General features: G+C 41.9%; 1 protein-coding gene across 3 annotated transcripts in view; it reads right to left on the reverse strand.

Annotated features, from left to right (window-relative positions):
• LOC307028848 (neuropilin-2-like) overlaps nt 1-17,085 on the reverse strand; it is a 109,080-nt gene that overhangs the window by 40,196 nt on the left and 51,799 nt on the right. For all 3 annotated transcript variants that reach the window (XM_079664197.1, XM_079664196.1, XM_079664198.1), the window contains exons 8-11: nt 8,723-8,867; nt 4,410-4,585; nt 3,471-3,644; nt 1,186-1,330 (exon numbers count right to left, since the gene is read on the reverse strand). In XM_079664197.1, coding sequence (XP_079520323.1) covers nt 1,186-1,330; nt 3,471-3,644; nt 4,410-4,585; nt 8,723-8,867 — 640 coding nt within the window. The remainder of the gene's footprint in view (nt 1-1,185; nt 1,331-3,470; nt 3,645-4,409; nt 4,586-8,722; nt 8,868-17,085) is intronic.

The raw sequence follows: 17,085 nt of genomic DNA on the forward strand, positions 1-17,085 counted from the left end.
TGTATTTAGTAGACTACATGTTAAATTCTAAATTCCAGCATGTTATTTACGAGGACCAGGAAAGTTCAACCAATATTTGTTAATATGAGCTACTCTCTCAAAGCAAGAAACCGGAGGAATAAGTATCACAATGATGATGTCATCGATGACAAAGACTGGAGCTGCTCTAGAGACAACAAAGAAGAGAATTTGTGGACACGGAAGATGTGTGTGTTCTTGTTCTCTCAGTGTCTTCTATAATATCTTTATTTCTCAGTTGATTGTTTATGGAGCCATACCCTACGGGAGAGAATAAGGGCCACGTGCAATTTTTTCTGGCATTAGATCAAAAGCTAATTATATTTTTGGTTCTGAGATTTTAGTCAGAATTCTTAGAAAAGGTCAGATGTTATGTATGTATTTTGCTTGTGCATCCACAAGTGTTCATTCCTGAAAGCTTGTAGTTGTGAGTTCATCTGTGTATGTGATAGGGTTGCCCGAAACTGACCATGATCAAAATCGATTATTCGGCAGCCCTGGCGAATAATAATCTATCATTCGACCGACCCCCCCCCCCCCCCCCCCCCCCGTACAACAGTACAAACAAAATAAACTACAAATAAACCAACATCAACATGATGCAGCTCCTTGAACTCTTTTTACCTGCCGCTTTGTTCATCTTTAGTCGCACGTGTGAGGGAGAGGGGGGGTGGGGGCGGGGTCGGTGTGTAGCGTGCTGTAGCAGCAGTCTGCTCTGCACGCAGGCTTCCTCCAAGTTTACAGTAAAACAAACCGGTGGTGTGACCAATGGCCAATGGCTTATTTATTAATACTATTACTACTATTAGCAGTCTATATTTTGGTTGAAACTAAGCCAGAAAAAAATAATAATAAAAAAATATATAAATAAAGTCGATTTTTTAAAATAATATTCGATTATGGAGACTGTAACGAATATTCGAATAATCGAATAATCACTGGCATCCCTAGTATCTGACAGTGTGGGTGTGTTGCATGTGAAAGTTTCTCTCTGGGTGTGTTATATTTGATGGTGTGTGAGCTGTGCTGCGTTATGTTTTGTATGCTTTGTTTTGTTTATTTGACTGTTTATTTGACTGTACAGCACTTTGGTCTGGAGGTTTAAAGTGCTCTATAAATAAAGCTGTATTGTATTGTATAGCCTTTTGTTATCTTGCATGTTCTTACCTGGCAGTTCACATCCGAGGACCTCCATCCTCATGCCGATCCCAGCAGGCGACCACCTCTCCGGAAACACTCTGATGAACTGGGTCACTATCTCATCGAATCTGCGCACCTCTGGAGTATCATAGTGGCCGTTCCCCTCGAAAATCTAGAAAAAAGGCAAGGCAAAGGCACGTTATACCGACGTTAATAGAGAGATCTCTACTATTTTCACATCACAAGTGAGATAAAACATTTCCTATCTAGTATAAAGGATATTTTCATGCCGGCTTTGTGGCTTACTGTGGCTCAGCACAGTAAGATCCCTGCTGTGACTGAAAGGAAAATGTGTAACAGTATCACACTCTGTTTGTCCTAGAGTTTGTCTTAATGCCAAAGCTGTCTGAGACGTTTCTAAGATACAATATAATGAATGATTAGCTTTCGTTTGTTTGATAGATATTGCATCTGTCAGAGTGGGACCATTGTTTTGAGCTGAAGAAAGCATGAGCATCCTGAAACAATAGAGGAAAAGGTCAACGCTGGAGAGGTAGTTAAATGTGTCATTTCGCCATTCTGCCGTACATGTTTCCTTGACAAACAATAGCAGAATCGTGAGCCTGTCTCTCAACAATCATACAACAATCCAAATCGGCATTGTTTCCAAGCACGGTGTGACATGTGTCATAGAAATAACAACAGAGACTCTGTTTCCTTTGATTTTCAAGTAATTTTTTTCAGGCGGCTCTCAGCAGCCTCTGGCAAAAAGCACAATATTTATTTCAAGCTGAAAACTGACAAGACTGGCTCCAATATTTTCAAAATATGGGATCTGTGAAAGTTGCAATATTGGTTTCATTAATTTAATTATATTTCCCCATTTCTAGAATGTAATGAAAACGGTATGATGAGTTTCCCAGGATGCTCATTTAAATGGACAGGCAGATGAGAGAGAACAGGATTTTAGCATCAGGAGAAAAGCTCTAGTAGTTTCAGGACGGAATCTCAGAAAGGAGAGTGCCCTGTCTCGCGTCACACTGCCAGGAGTGTTGAGTGCTGATGCAGGAAAGACGTTTTTAATTAACACCCATGAGAGACAAATAGAGGAAGAGACTCAGAGAAAGAGCAGAGTGGCAGAAGCAGGGAGAAAGAGGAGTGAGGTGATTAAAGTGAACTATTATCAGAGCTGAGGCTGTAATCAAATGTATTTTTCTTTTTTAAATGACATGGCTAAAGCCCCTGTCACACTGTCCCGAAATTGACACCCGATGGACACACGAATATGGAATTGTGAATTTCGCACGAAGATGGCCCCGAACCACACACAAAGGCAACATTTACATTACATTTAAGACATACAACTGCAACGAAAGTAACACAAACGATTATGTTAAAGCATTATGATACTGTACTGATATTTTCAGACTTTGTTCTTTACTTTATCCGTCTTTATATGTAGAAGATATTAAGTTTTCTCCGTAATGTTGTTTCCATAGCAACAACAACTTCCTGTCAACTCGCCTTCAAAATAATATATTATATTCTTTTCAGTTTCACAGAACACAAATTGGGTTATTTACATAATATGTTTACATGATTTTGTTGTGCAATAAAACAACCCGATGGACACACGATAAAGGAAATGTTCAAATTCGGCTCCGATCGTAATAACATCGGGACATTCGCGAGGGCATCTTAAGCCATCGTATGACCGCCGGTGGAGTTTCACAGGCTCCGGCAGCAACTTCGTGAGAGGTGGCAAAATCTTTGGCATGCCAAAAAATTGCCAAAGGACCTTGCGAAGGTTAATTTTCGTGTTGAATTCGTGTGTCAATTTTGCCCTTCGTAAGGCCATCGTGAGAGCATCTTGTTATCATCGGTGACATCGGGCATTCGCCCCGATCAGAGTGAGGGCGAATGACCGATGGCACCGATGATAACAAGATGCCCTCACGATTTGACAAGATGCCCTCACGAGTGCCTTACAAAGTTGCCGCTCACGAAGTTGCTGCCGGAGCCTGAGAAACTCCACCGGCGGTCATACGATGGCTTAAGATGCCCTCACGAATGGCCCGATGTTGTTACAATCAGAGCCGAATTTGAACATTTCCTTAATCGTGTGTCCATCGGGTGTCAATTTATGGAACAGTGTGACAGGGGCTTGAGAGAGATAAAGACAGGGAGAGATAAGAGGGACTGAGTTGAAACAGAGTTATATATAACCTACAAATGAGGGAGAGCTGGCAGCAACAACAGGAGAGAGGAGAGTACATGTGCACTTGTCAGAAAACACAGTTCCTCTTCTTTACCTTAGCAAACCCAGTCTTGCTGTCAATCATGTACGTCCAGTCTTTGCCGTTCAAGCTGTGGGCCAGTTTGTACTTCCTGACAAACGCTCTGTTCTCAGCACCGGTGCTGCCCTCCAGCCCTCTTGCACCCTGGGTAATGATGCCACGCACCGTCTTGGGGATAGCAAGGTCCACCTGCAACACAGAGAAACATCATCATCACAGATGCCCACCACTTTTCAGACTGTCTGCCTACTGTGGCAACTCTACCTTCCACTGAAGCCAACACAAGGCTGTTTTTTCATTATAGAATTTGTCACAAGTTGCCATGTTTAAAAACAATGCTCTTTTGGGCATTTTTATGGTATTTCATGAACTGGCTACATTCAGAATAACAAGCTAGTGGGTGTCTCTGAATGGTGTCCAATGTAGGAGTCATGTTTGTTGGGCATTTTATTTGTCACTCAGGATAATGGTAAAAACGACTGGCCTACTTTCATAAAAATGGGGGTAAAGCTGTGGAATGGGCCAAGGGAGAACCTATAACAATTTGGAGCTTATCTGAAACGCCAATATGTTTCATATGTGTTCTCCAAGTGCCCTTCCAGTTGACATATGGTTTATTCTCAGTAATCCTACACGTTGCAATGTAATCTTGTACACCTTTTGTTTCTTACAACAGATTCCAGCACCCACCCGTAATCCTAAATGTGCTTTGAAATAATAGTTTGTCCAGCATTTGTCACCAGTCGTTGCCATTGCAGATGCTTTAGCTAATGATGGTCATTTTGGTTTGTTAGATGCTCCCAGTTGTGATGGTATGACACATTTCTGACACAATTACGCTACAGCAATTACAACCCAATGAATATGAAGAATAATGGAAATAAAGCAGCCAGTACTGTAGAACATATCCTTGGCTGTAAAACCAGCATCCCTCTTTAGGACAAAGTGACCTACCTGTATCCATTCTTCTCCAGCTATGGGTTGTGTTGGGTTGGGGAACCAGCCTGTGCGACTGGCCACCAGCCTGGCGGCCCCCATGGAGCCGTGGATGTCTCTCATGGACGACGCAGAGATCTGGGAGTCGGGGAGCAGTCCAGACAACATGCCTTGCAGCTCTGAGCAGGGTGCATCTGAACAGAGAGAGAAGGGAATAATAATATGTTACGTCATTGCTGTATACAGCCTTTTTTCAAATAATGTAATCAATAGTAGAAAAGAAAATGTGAAAATCCATACAGCATTAAACATTTCAGTCAGCTGCCAAAAAGATACCCCTATTTTTGTCTGATGTGAAAATTATACTGTTTCTTGCATTAAACGGTTAACTTTTGAGCTTTGTAGACAACTGAAATTGGCTCAGCATGAAATTGCGTTAACTGTGATGAAATGCAATTGACAAAATATTTAACCAAACGTTTACTGTGACTGATTTTACATCTCGAGTCTGTGAAATGAAAATGTAGAATTAAATTCAAGGCTGCCAGGAAGGTCGACATTCAATCTGAAACATTTATATGGAAAAGGTTAGTATTGATGGAAGTTAATGGACATATACTGTACATGCTATTATTATCATCATCTTTTGGATTTTAAATTCAGTCTGGCTACACTTGATGAATGAATGTGACTTTAAGGTCAGGAATAAGTTAGTATCACTGTTTGATCTCATCTAGAAGCAATCCTTTTGTGTGATTTGGTGCTGGATTGGTCACATTCTGCACTTTGCTGCTTTCCATCATTTGATTATTTCTACCTCCTGCAGCTGCAAAGTTGATGCATAACTTTAACTGAGCTTCCAAAACGGGAGTCTTCCTGGGGAATTGAGTCAGAGAACTCCCAAATGGAGGAAGCAAATGAGAGCATGCTGAAGATCAAAGGGATACTGTTTATTATGCTGACAAATGTGTTTAAGTCTAACAAGCATCAGCATATTTTATTACAACAATAACAAAGGGAATGAAAGAAAATGACCGTTCTAATTTGAAAATGGTGGACTAAAGGTCAAGACGGTGCCGACAGGTGCCAATGCACCACAACATTTCTTAAGAAAGAAACGCACTGCAATTACAAACATGATGCAAATATAAATATTCAAATGTGCCAAAACAAATGCAAATGAAGAAACATCTTCATCAGCTTGACAACACGTGAGGCATTTAGAAAACATTCACCAACTTGACGGAACATGAGCAGCCTTTCCAAGAAGTAGTGTTTATTATTTGCAAGAAGCTCAAAACACATCAGACATGGGAACACCGCTGGGACCGGAGCGCTTGTTGACGTTTCGGGAAATATAAAGTTGGCCAACTTTCACTGGACACTTACCAAAAATTTCAGTTTTATTGGATATTTCAATAATGTGATTGCAAGATTTTATTCCTATTATTGCACACCTGCTTTAAGCTAGCTAGTTTACGTAGGTACCCTTTTCATTTCAAATGTACTGACAAAACAACTATAAACCCCAAACTCTGTTTTGTTTTTATCTTCTTGCAGCTCTTTTTCAATTTGCAGCATTTTCAATTTGCAGCATTTTCAATTTGCAGCATTTTGTAAAGCAGCGCTTGTTTCATCATGTTGGAGAATATTTTCTAAATGCTGTGCATGTGTTGCCAAGTTGGTAAAGATGTTTCTTCATTTGTTTTGGGCTGTTAGCACGTTAGCACCTGTTGGCCACCGAAGGTTGAGGATAAAAGGTGAGAAAGAGGAGTTGAAGGACAAGGAGGAGATAAAGAGAAAGACAGAAAGGTCAAATAGAGAGATGGAAGTGAATGGAGAGGGTGAGGAAAGATAAAGGGAGATGCTAGTGAAAGAGAGGAGGGAGAGGCAGGTTGACAGTGAAGGTGACGGTGATTGATGGTGACATTCTTCAAGTCCACATGGAGATGAATGTTTAATGCCGTGACGTCTGCGAACACGCCTCACTGTGGTAAATAATGAATCGACAATAAACAACAGCATCTAAGCCATGATGGAAGGCCTCAAGCCTGAGAAAACTGATGAGCCACAAGAAAATCCTGTTGTTGTGTTTATTCTATGTTTGTTATTTGTGTTGCTTAGGCATCTGCATTCCAGCAGGGTTTTTTTTAATACAGGAGTGCAGTGGGAGTTTTTAAGAATATCATCTCTGGAGATTGCAGAAATAGCTAGATATCACACACTTGAAAAGAGCTCTTAAAAAACACTCTCACACACCGGCACATAGAAGTTGAATAGTCACACACTTTCCCTTGCATATGCTCTGATGTTTTAACACTGTGCTTTCATGATAACAGGGTCTCACAAACGCTGAAAAGTCCACCAGTGAGCCTCTACCTAGCCGATACACGTGCACAAGACTACACACACACATTTATAAAGATTTAGAAACCTGCACACTACATAAGCCTGGTGAGAAAAAATGATAAAAGGTGCTAAAAATAAATGATTGATAGGTGCTGCGGGGGTAAAATAAAACGAGATTAAGGAAGGGGGAACGGTGAGTGGTGAGGTGGAGACAAGGGGGAGATTTAGGGGAAGGGATAGGGAGGAGAACATGAGAGACAGGGAGAGGAAAGAGGGAATGGAAGCTGTCAGCGAAAGGCAATAGAAGGACAGAGGGGGAGAGAAGAATGAGAGGGGAGAAAAAACATTCAAGAGGGATAGGTAGAAAGTGCAAAAAAAGAAGTAGAGAGAGACATAAAAGTGTGATTTAAGCTAATGACATGTCACTGACTGACTGCTTTATGTCTGCCATTATAGGCCTATGTAAGGCATTATCACATCCCCCTGGCAGTGTGTTCTGGCACAAGCTTGTAAATATGTCTATTTGCAGGGGGAAGGCAGAGGAAGAGATACTGCATGGCCATTATCGGGTAGGGCTGGTTATAAAGTTTCTCTGCAGATTATAGACATATCTTACTGAAAGTGTGGCATGATTTCCACTCTGCACACTTCTAAAGTGACTAGATGCTCTGTCTTCCCCTGCAACAAAAGCCAAAGTAGTCCGAAACTATCAAGATTTTGCATATAAAGTCGATGTTTTTCCCTCAGACTGTTGATGGATTGAGACATTACAAGGCGGCAGAGATGGGCAATACAGAGGAAATCAGAAAAAGGGTTGAATGGGTTCTCACTGCTGGGAGTAGGGGGTACATGGAGCAGTTTCTGTTGTTAAAACAGGGTCAAAAATAGGCTCTTGGTACACAAAAACAGGCAAAGACACCTGATGTATGCCATGTCACACACACACACACACACACACACACACACACACACACACACACACACACACACACACACACACACACACACACACACACACACACACACACACACACACACACACACACACACACACACACACACACACACACACACACACACACACACACACACACACACACACACACACACACACACACACACACACACACACACACACACACACACACACACACACACACACACACACACACACACACACACACACACACACACAGACAAAAGCAGTATCATATTGTTTGGGTGTGATTGTGATTTGTGTGGGTGCTGAAATAGCCCTCGTAGATAAGAGCATATCTGTCCCTCTCAATGGCCCCTATGATGGCAGCAGAGAGAGGCACTAACCCAATAATGATACAGTGGAGCTGGGACACACACACAAATGGATTGAAACTGTCTCTCTTTCACCATTTCTGTTCCACACACACACACACACAGAGACACGCACACAAACAGACAGTCTAATTAAGTTGTATCTATTTATAGTATTGAGCTGATTATGCTGGTTGAAATCGTGTTTGTTTGCCAGGGCTACAGATGAAAGCTGAGAGCCTGTTACTCTCTGATGTTATCACCCACACATCACACTCTAGTATTATTCTATTAGGACCGAGTGTGTTTCTTTTTGTGTGTGTGTGTGTGAGTGGGAGACAGAGAGGGAGGATATGTATATGAAAGAGCGAGGGCAAGAGTGTGAGTGCACATGAGAGTGGGTGTGCATGTGGAAGATAGAGGGAAGTATGAATAGGAGATGGACAAATGACTGAATTGTTTACCATTAGGTTATGTAAATAAGGAGAGAACAGACGCCTTTTTCATTTGCGTGCTTGTTTTATTTCCAGGAAATGTTTTCTGAGGGAGTTATTTTTGCCGTGACCCACCTTCTGACCCGGTGTAAAAGCCTGTATATCACTGGTATAAACCGCAACTGTGTTTTTACAAGGGTGAGTCCCACAGTGGAAGAACTCTGAGAAACTCTACATAACATTTTTAATCTTCCTTACCTGTGATCTGACAGCCATAGAGCTCAAACCGCATTGCGATGCCGTTCTTCCACGTCTGGGGCTTGATGCGTACGAAGCGGGCCAGGACCGGCTGCGGGATCCGATTGAGAACCACCTCTGTGGCGTCAGCGTTGGCATGGAAAACCTAGATAGAGAACAAAATGAATGATGTTGCATTAATGACTGTAGGGATTTTCCATCTTAACCCTGTACAGGAAGGGCAGAGGGGTGACACAGGAGAAATATATCAACCATTGGATGGATTTTCTTGACATTTCTTGACATTTATGGTTCCCAGACGATGTCTCCTAACGACTTCAGTGATCCCCGTCCTACTGGAAGAACATTTCCCAAACTTTTTTTTTTCAGTGCCCACATGAGGTTCCCATTTATTGCCCTGAGTGAAATGTCTATATAACAATATAACCATAGGATATATTGCTATGAAATGTGGTACTTAAAATAACTTTGGAAATCTCTTCATTTCATCTAGCGCCATCGTCAGGTCCAAATGGGCACATTTTCAATACTTTGGTTCATGATTGCATGCAAAAGTGAACACACTTTTCCGCTCTTTGCATATTTTTGCTTTTGGTTTCTGCCAGCTAATATCGCGAAAACTTGACAAACAATCTCTAAACAACTGCATTGCTGATTCCACTGAGGCCAAGTAAGGACATCATATATTTAAAGAATATAGACAAACATTAAAGGATTTAAGAGAAGGACATCATCTTTGAATTTGTAGTTGTAGTTCAAATAAGTTTAGCTTAAATCATCACAGTAGAGTTTGTTTGTCTGTCAGCAGGATTACGGAGTAGCATGGAAAAAGGAAGAACACATTACATTTTGGATCCATGGCATCCCTTGATATCCATAGTGCCAGATAAGTAATTTGTGCTTCGTTCATGTGGTGTGTGAAACATTTGTTTCCGAATAGAAAAATAAATAGGAACGCTTTTTGGAACAACAATTCCGAAACAGATATTATTGTGGTGTTAAAACACAACACATTCTCTTTGTAGCGTCCATGTTCTTACCACCTAACCAGGTGGTAACAACCAAGGAGTTTAAGGCAGGGGGGGGAGAGAAACTCCCTCTGGAGGGAACTTTGGGATTTTAGCCTTTGCAGACCATTAAAGCACAAAAACCTATATAACTTTCTACATGAAAGGGAAAACACCAAAAAGCATAATAGGGCCTCTTAAAGCACACTAACTAATATAAAGAGAATGGGAGAATCCGTGGGGCATGTGAATGCACCATTGGCCTTGTTGGAGGTCTGCTCTCTACGGGTGGTATTCTAGTTTACAGTCTATGTTGTTTGCGTAACCCGTGCATACACAGATGTGTCATGACAACAGTTACATGGACAACTCAAATATAACTTCATGGTCAACAATATGTAGTGTGTAAATCAGTTTGCCGAACAAGGACTTTTTAACAACAGGTATCCATAGCAACTATATTTATAGTTCACACTGGACAGTTTTATTGTTATAGTTGTATTTTATATGAGTTAAAATAACAACATGACTCATCTTCTTCTCCTATGTGCACACATACACAAACACACAATGAACATATTGCTTCTGTTCAAACAGGAAGAAATTAGTGCAAAGGTTTTACCACACACACACATGCACACACACACACACAAACACACAGACACACAGTCCGAGGGCATGCAGTGTGTAATAAATCAAGTGTGTAAGTATGTGGAAGAGCATCCTCTTCTCACGTCCTCTTGACTCCACCACACACTCACACACACTGGAAAACATCATTTTTATTCTTTCACGCACAGAGAGCAAAGAAAACAGTCGCTGTCGCCCCTCAGCGCACTGACACATGATAGTGTCTCACATACACACAGAACACACACTGTCTACAAAGTGCCTTCGGAGTTCCGACACACAACACACACACAAAGTAATTTCCTCACACAAAAACAGATGAAAAAGAAATGCCAGCGCACATGGCCAGAAGCACTCTTTTTGTCTCTTGACACAGAGACTTTATATTTTGTGTGTCACGTCTTTCCTTCTTTAAAACTCCCATCTCACCACAGGAAATCACAGTGTGTCTGCTACTCTCCCTATCATTTTTACTGTCTGCCTTAGTCTCCACCACTTCATCTCTCCCTCGATACCGCTATCATTTAAGAAAAAACAAGTCTATCCTCTTGATTTTCTTTTATTAGGGAACCTCAAAGGTCTTTTTTACCCCTCGGTATCTCCAACTCTCTTTCTATTATGTTACATCAGTCCTGAATGGTGTGTTTATTACAGAGAACCTCATTCAACGGAGCCAAAGGCCTTGCAATTACTTGCTTGGGTACTCATTTATAGATGTTTTCTTTGTTTTTGGAGTGTTTCTGTGTGTGTGTACATTTTCCTTCAGTTCCCAATCCATTAAACAGCAGGACCCGTCAGGGGTGACAGAATACGGATGAAAGGAACTTGCAGGAACGGGAGCAAGGCTGCTGGGCCAGCTGAGAATTGAACCCATGGCCCACTGGGTGTACGCTACAAAGCCACATGCAGTGAACTCATGCCCTTACAATAAACCTTAATACCAGAAACTGTGACCAGTTAAATGATGGAAAAACGCCTAAAGGCCCCAAAATACGTAATGGGATTGTGGAACCGGACTGTAATTAAAAGTGTGTGTGTGTGTGTGTGTGTGTGTGTGTGTGTGTGTGTGTGTGTGTGTGTGTGTGTGTGTGTGTGTGTGTGTGTGTGTGTGCGCGCGTGTGTGTGTGTGTGTGTGTGTGTGTGTGTGTGTGTGTGTGTGTGTGTGTGTGTGTGTGTGTGTGTGTGTGTGTGTGTGTGTGTGTGTGTGTGTGTGTGTGTGTGTGTGTGTGTGTGTGTGTGTGTGTGTGTGTGTGTGTGTGTGTGTGTGTGTGTGTGTGTGTGTGTGTGTGTGTGTGTGTGTGTGTGTGTGTAAGAGTGTAATTATGAAGTCTGACTCTAAGGAGTTAGGGGCTGGTGGGTGCTTTTCTGATTTCCCTCGGTGCGCGCTGGAACTCTTTCTCAGTGAAAGGTTGTGCATGGACACACACACATTCACAAATACATGTATGTGCTTTAATGTGTGTGTATAAGAGTGTGTGAGATTGTTCATGTGCAACTGTGTTTATGTGAACGTATAACCTTGCTAATGCCCGTTACCAGCTGTTGGAATTGGTAACGGAACGTGTGTGTGTGTGTGTGTGTGTGTGTGTGTGTGTTTGCCCTTCTGTATACATGCTGTTTTTTTCCCCCTCTATTATCAGCTTTGCTCAGGGTCTCCAAACAGAGCTGCTACTGTGATTCAACCGCTGTTGATGCAAACACTTCACTGTTGCAACGGCTGCCCTTACAATCTCTTCAGTGCACTGAAATCTCTCTTATAAGTAGCAGGCTATAAAGATGATAAGAAAATACGAGCAGAGACTGCTGTTAGAGGTCAGGACCTCACACGCTGATTTTTTCATGAGGACTGCCAAGAAAGTCTCTTAAATATTCTAAATCAATGCCAACCTGACCCTGCTGTCAACATTCAAATATGCTTTTTCTGTGTGTGCATATTTTATTTAGCTGTGTGACTTTAACTCAAGTTTTAACCTTCCCATTTTGGTGTTATCCACCCACGCTGAAGTGATCACTCACATAAAGTGCACAGTGTGTAACCCTTTATCTGTTATGTTTGATAAACAGCCAATAGTTAAGTTAAGATGAACTCAAATCAGGTTGACATCTGCAGAGTACTGCATCTTTTAAGGTTAGCATGTTATTATGCAGATGAGTTGACGTTTTGGGGATTATAAATTGGCCAACTGCCACTCTGGAGTTAGTCTGTTTCATAATTGTAAGTGTTGATTCAGTATATTGCAAATGACTGGGTTTGTTACATCAGCTAGCTTGCTTGCTTGTAATCTGCAACAATATTGTAGGAATCATGCGATCACATTGTTCAAAAAAGTCAATAAAACATATATTTTAGTTTCCAGTGATAGTGACAATTGGCCAACTTTATAATCCCCGAACGTCAACAAGCGTTCCAGTCCCAGCTGTGTGCCTCACTTTATAGTGTCACCGTTTCCATTTGAGCTTCTTGCAGCCTTTTTTTTCATTAACATTTTTTTTAAAATTTGTATCTTGAAAGTTAATATATTTTGGGCCGTTGTAGGTGAGAGTACACACAGTGAGGAGGTGTAAGGGGATATGTAGCATGACTGAGGTCTTAAACTTAAAACAACCCAGCTCAGTTTGTGTGTGTGTAAATATGTGTGCAGTGTATATGTGTGTGTTTTGTGCAGTTTTGTAAAAGGTCCAATATCTCCCCATGTGTTAAGAGACACGGCAAGCTGACACCAGGATCACTAGGGTAAACATATGCTTAACTTTAGACCCTTTCTCTCTCTCTCTCTCTCTCTATCTCACACACACACACACACACACACACACACACACACACACACACACACACACACACACACACACACACACACACACACACACACACACACACACACACACACACACACACACAAGCAGAGGCATTAATACAAAACCAACACTATAAGAACATTTAGAAAAAGATAAACGTTCTCGATTCAAATAGTACTTTCATCTCCTAGAGAAAGTCAAAGGTGACAAACATGGAGTGAATACGGTTTTCTCCTTCATTTACACACTTCTTCTGCTGAATAACAATAGTGTGCAGGGTAGAAGAACACATATTGTGTATAGCTGCTTCTGGTTTGTAGTCAAAAGGTGAAAAACCAAGTCTAACGCGTAACTACAGGATAGAAAAATAACACCACCACAAATATGCTCACCTCATGGGAAAGAATAGGACATGTGTGTGTGTGTGTGTGTGTGTGTGTGTGTGTATGTGTGTTGCCTTGTCGTGAGCCAGCGTAACGCAGTCAGTCACTGAGGGAGGACCAGCGCAGACACGCTGAATTATTCAAATGTCCATTCTATGAGTGTGTGTGCGTAGAGTTATAAAATAGTAAAACATCCAACCATCTCCTCTCATTTCATCAAAGAAGGACACACACACAAGACTTCTGGGAGGTAGCCTGCGTTTGACAGCTGAATCTTGGTGTGTGTGTGTGTGTGTGTGTGTGTGTGTGTGTGTGTGTGTGTGTGTGTGTGTGTGTGTGTGTTGTGTGTGTGTGTGTGTGTGTGTGTGTGTGTGTGTGTGTGTGTGTGTGTGTGTGTGTGTGTGTGTGTGTGTGTGTGTGTGTGTGTGTGACCAATCCACACATCTCACAAACCAAGTGGCACCTTTAAGATTCCCCCCTTGGTCATCTTTCTCCCTGCTTTTCTTCCGTCATTTGTCACAAACGTTTTCCTCTCTCCACCCTTTGACCTGGCCCCCATGCTTCCTTTCCCTCACCTCGCCTCCCCCCCTTGAGTCCTCCCACTTCTTGTCGTTTCATTTAATTTCTCCCCCCTCCTGACATTCTTAAAGGCTGTGTTGCTGATCCATCCGGAGGGATTTGTGGTCAACACCCTTGTCTGCTATTCTCATTATTCCTCCATCCTTCCATCCCTCCTTCGTGGCTCTCCTGTGAACACTTTCTGTCCCCCCTTCTGTCTTCTTCCTTCACTCACTTGCTCGCCGATGAACCTCCCTTTTCTCCCCTTGGTTTCCACCTCTCTTCCTCCCTCTGCGCCGCTCCGTTCCGCCTTTCGCTATCACTACGATGCTTGACTGGTTGACCTTTTGCTTATGTTTTCTTTTCTTCCTTTCTTAATTTTTCTTCCAACTTTCCACTCATCAAGCTTCCTCTCCCTCCCCTCCGATTCCACCCATGTTTCCCACCTCCCACCCTCTCTCTCCATCCATCCTCCCTCCCACAGATTAAGGTGGGAATAGGAGGTTTTGGTTCTTGGCTGAGGTCCAGTGTTCTGCCTGCAGCGATTCGTGGGGGCTATGTAATGACATTCGTACCACGTCGTGCTTAAATGTACCTCTACATCAGCAGGTCTATGACTCTTTCTGACCAAAAGTCAAACTAACACAACATCATCTCTCAACTCAAGACCTCAGGTCAGAGAAAATGATTGTCTTTTTTCCATCATGTGGGCAACGTCTCATAACCTCTGGAGAATTCAGTGCACTGAACCATGGAACAGTTATACAGATAGTTTCATTATCCCCGTGTATTGCTCACATGTTGGTGCTCTCATGATGCTCACATGAGCAGTCAAATGATCTGTCATGGCCCGACCGTAAAGAGGGGATGTGAATAATGGCTGAGGCAAAGTAAAAACAGGTACAGAGTAATACGGAAACACTTATGGATAAACAGGCCAAAAAGGGGAACACAGACATCAGCTACAAATTGGTTAAAGGATAACATCATATTACTTTTTTTTTAGCTGACGCTTTTAGTCAAAGACACTTATAAGATACATACAAAGTCAATGCTAAGATGTAAATAGATGCATGTTGTGCAATTGTGCGAGATTCTTATTATCCACATGACACTGTGTCACGAAAGCCTATCAGAGTTGAGATTCTCCTGATGAATACAAAATGGTGGAATCCTCTGTTCATTTTACACTCATACGTGAAGCAAACAATTGCTTATAGCTTTGCTCTGTTAACAAAGCATTGAATCACAATACATTTTCGAGAAAACACAAAGCTAATTGGCTCTGAAATTGTGATTTTTTATATAATCTTGTCCCCCATGTGTCTTATTCCTTCTGTCTGCTTTCCCCACTCTTTCTCTGGTGAATGCCTTGAGTTAGTACCTGTCAACTCATTTTTGAGTCTGTCAGTGTAATGTAGGAATGAATGCTGTATGAATATTACTTTTGCTATTTTCTGAAAAGTTAACATATATTCCATATGTCCCATCTGGTTTACGACAGGGATTTAATGACATTATCAAATACATTACAGATCACACAAATCATCCTGATGCTGTGTGACACATGGGCTGGCTTCCAGATGTTTAAAACCAGAGTGTGTGTGTGTGTCTATGCCTGCACGGTGACTGCTTTATTAAGAATTGCTCATCTGAGACTAATGGTAAAATACAACAAGTATACATGTGTGTGTGTATGTGTTGTTTATTTGTGTCTTGCATGAGCATTGAAAGATTGGCATGCTCATACTTTTTGTTTTAAATAACCATGAGGCTCCCATTAATATGTGTCCTCCCACACACACACAAACAAACACACACACACACACACACATACACACACACACACACACACCACACACACACACACACACACACACACACACACACACACACACACACACACCACACACACACACACACACACACACACACACAGACACCACACACACACACACACACACACACACACACACACACACACACACACACACACCACACACACACACACACACACACACACACACACACCACACACACACACACACACACACACACACACACACACACACACACACACACACACACTTTACCAAGCACAAAAAGTCATCTTTTCGAGCAGCATAAACTTTCTCAGAAACATATGGGGGGGTAGAAAAGGAGGAGGCGTAGAAAAGAGAGCAAGAGTGGTGGGATGAGGTGAATGAAGATGTGAGTGTGGAGACAAGAAAGGAGGATTTGATTGATGACAGATAGATTTTGAGAGAACTAGTGAACGGGTGAGTGCATGAAAATGTCAGGCGAGAGATGGATGGATAATGGAACAGCTCAGAGCAGGTTCAAGAAGTTAAGCAAAGAGGAGTTTGGGTAATTATATCCCTTAACCTTGTTCGAAAATGTACTTGATCTTAAAGCGAATCTTACTTTGGCTATTTTGTGTACATTGACATGCTTTATCCCTACATGGAATGATCCAGGATCTGCTCTAAATTATGAAAACAATTTCCGTGGATTATCCTGAGAATGCAGACACGCCCGATATTTAAAACACTTGATCTTCTGGGCCATTGCTGTTGAGTTATTTATTTAAACATAACAGACAGACTCTCATTTACGCCCTAAATATTGACAGTGGGAACGGAAACCCCCTTGCTGATTGGCCGCTTGAGGCATGTCAGCTGAGAACGGCCCAAAGATGCTGACACCATCATTTCAACATCAGATAAAGGACCATCACTCTTTTCTTCTTCTCCAAGCTCTCTTGCTACCCTTTTCTTCTTCTTATGTCTTTCTTTCTCAGGACAGAGGCAGCACTATGACATTGATACCAAAGCCTGTACAATGTATACTTAAGTCCATTTCAATTGTATCCAAATACTTCTCTGTTCGAAGACCCTAACCCTACATGTATGACAGAGAACACTACTTAAAATCTTAGCATATTTCTTCCAATCACAAAGATGCTTGAAGGCAACAATTACTTGTAAAT

Source organism: Notothenia rossii (assembly GCF_949606895.1).
Source record: "Notothenia rossii genome assembly, chromosome: 2".
Taxonomy (NCBI): domain Eukaryota; kingdom Metazoa; phylum Chordata; class Actinopteri; order Perciformes; family Nototheniidae; genus Notothenia; species Notothenia rossii.